The 1,654-nt window shown below is 66.1% G+C and overlaps 1 protein-coding gene across 1 annotated transcript in view; it reads right to left on the bottom strand.

Moving 5' to 3' along the window:
• The window catches only part of NPR1 (natriuretic peptide receptor 1), a 9,224-nt gene that overhangs the window by 5,967 nt on the left and 1,603 nt on the right, over nucleotides 1–1,654 (bottom strand). The window contains 3 exon segments of the mRNA XM_035890507.1: nucleotides 26–175; nucleotides 324–447; nucleotides 1,398–1,603. Coding sequence (XP_035746400.1) covers nucleotides 26–175; nucleotides 324–447; nucleotides 1,398–1,603 — 480 coding nt within the window.

Below are 1,654 nucleotides of genomic sequence, written 5' to 3'. Positions count from 1 at the left end.
TTTTGTTGGGGAGGGGGCAAGAAATGGGTGGGAGGAGGCCCCAGTCACCCTGTGGGACCGGCTGCCCCCGCGCTGGGGCTCACCTGGAATTCCCCCCGCGTGGGGTCCATGTCCCACAGGGAGTAGTCGCTCTCCCGGTCCCCGTTCTCGTCAATCTTCAGGAAGCCGGTGACGCCTGGGGATGGAGGATGAGGGGCTGGGGCGGACGAACCCGGGGACCCCAGCCCATGGGTGGGGGCTCTGATCCCAAAATATCATCCCGGGAGTGTGGCAGGCAGCACCCACCGGGCTGGGGGCAGGAGGCGGGTGGGGACGGGGCTCACCATAGAAGGTGCGGTTCCACATCTGGCGGGTGATGGCGGGGGCGTTGGTGAAGGAGACGCCCCTTTTTTTTGCCTGGGCTTAGAGCAGCACCCCATCGTGGAAGGCGGCCGCGATGAAGTTCATCTGGGGGCACGGAGATGGCTCGGGGACAGGGCACAGCCGGGGGTCCCCCTCCCCTCATTCCCAGCAGCCACAGGGCATCGCGCAGCTCCTCATCCCCTGCAGCCTTGGCTCTGTCCTGGGTCCCTGGCTCCATCCCATGCCCCCTTGTCCCCAGCTCCATCCCCTGTCCCCTTGTTCCCTTGTCCCCAGTTCCATCCCCTGTCCCCCAGCAGCTCCAGCTCCACCCAATCCCCTTGTCCCCAGCTCCATCCCCTGTCCCCTTGTTCCCTTGTCCCCAGCTCCATCCCCTGTCCCCCAGCAGCTCCAGCTCCACCCGATCCTCTTGTCCCCAGCTCCATCCCCTGTCCCCCAGAAACTCCAGCACCATCCCCTGTCCCCTTGTCCCCAGCTCCACCCCCTGTCCCCTTGTTCCCTTGTCCCCAGTTCCATCCCCTGTCCCCCAGCAGCTCCAGCTCCATCCCCTGTCCCCTTGTCCCCAGCTCCACCCCCTGTCCCCTTGTTCCCTTGTCCCCAGTTCCATCCCCTGTCCCCCAGCAGCTCCAGCTCCATCCCCTGTCCCCTTGTCCCCAGCTCCACCCCCTGTCCCCTTGTTCCCTTGTCCCCAGTTCCATCCCCTGTCCCCCAGCAGCTCCAGCTCCATCCCATGCCCCCTTGTCTCCAGCTCCATCCCCTGTCCCCTTTTTCCCTTGTCCCCAGCTCCATCCCCTGTGCCCCAGAAGTTCCAGCTTCATCCCATCCCCTTGTCCCCAGCTCCATCCCCTGTCACCCAGAAGCTCCAGCTCCATCCCATCCCCTTGCCCCCAGCTCCATCCCCTGTCCCCCAGCAGCTCCAGCTCCATCCCCTGTCCCCCAGAAGCCCCAGCTCCATCCCTGAATGGCCCCCGCTCCCTCCAGTGCCCCCCTAACCCTGTGCCCCCCAGCTTTCCCAGCTCCATCCCCCCATGTCCCACCAAGCCGTCCTTCATGGAGAAGTTGAAGTGGGTGAGCGCCTCCTCCTTCAGCCGTGCCAGGAAGGGCCGGTACTCAGGGTTTTCGGGCTCCTTGTAGGTGATGATGGTGACGGCCTGGGATGAAGGAGAGCGGCTGGCGGTGGGGCTGGTCCGACCCCACCAGGGACGGGGACCCTGCAAGGTCCCCTCGGGGACGGGGGTCCCGGCTGTGGGCAGGGGCTGCCTGCCTCTCTGCCCTGCCTATTAATAGCCCCCGC

The sequence above is a fragment of the Egretta garzetta genome, unplaced genomic scaffold (assembly GCF_000687185.1).
Source record: "Egretta garzetta isolate BGI_Z169 unplaced genomic scaffold, ASM68718v1 scaffold350, whole genome shotgun sequence".
In the NCBI taxonomy this organism is placed as follows: Eukaryota; Metazoa; Chordata; class Aves; order Pelecaniformes; family Ardeidae; genus Egretta; species Egretta garzetta.
Note: the sequence above shows the minus strand (reverse complement) of the source record. Positions and strands in the feature narration are given on the sequence as shown.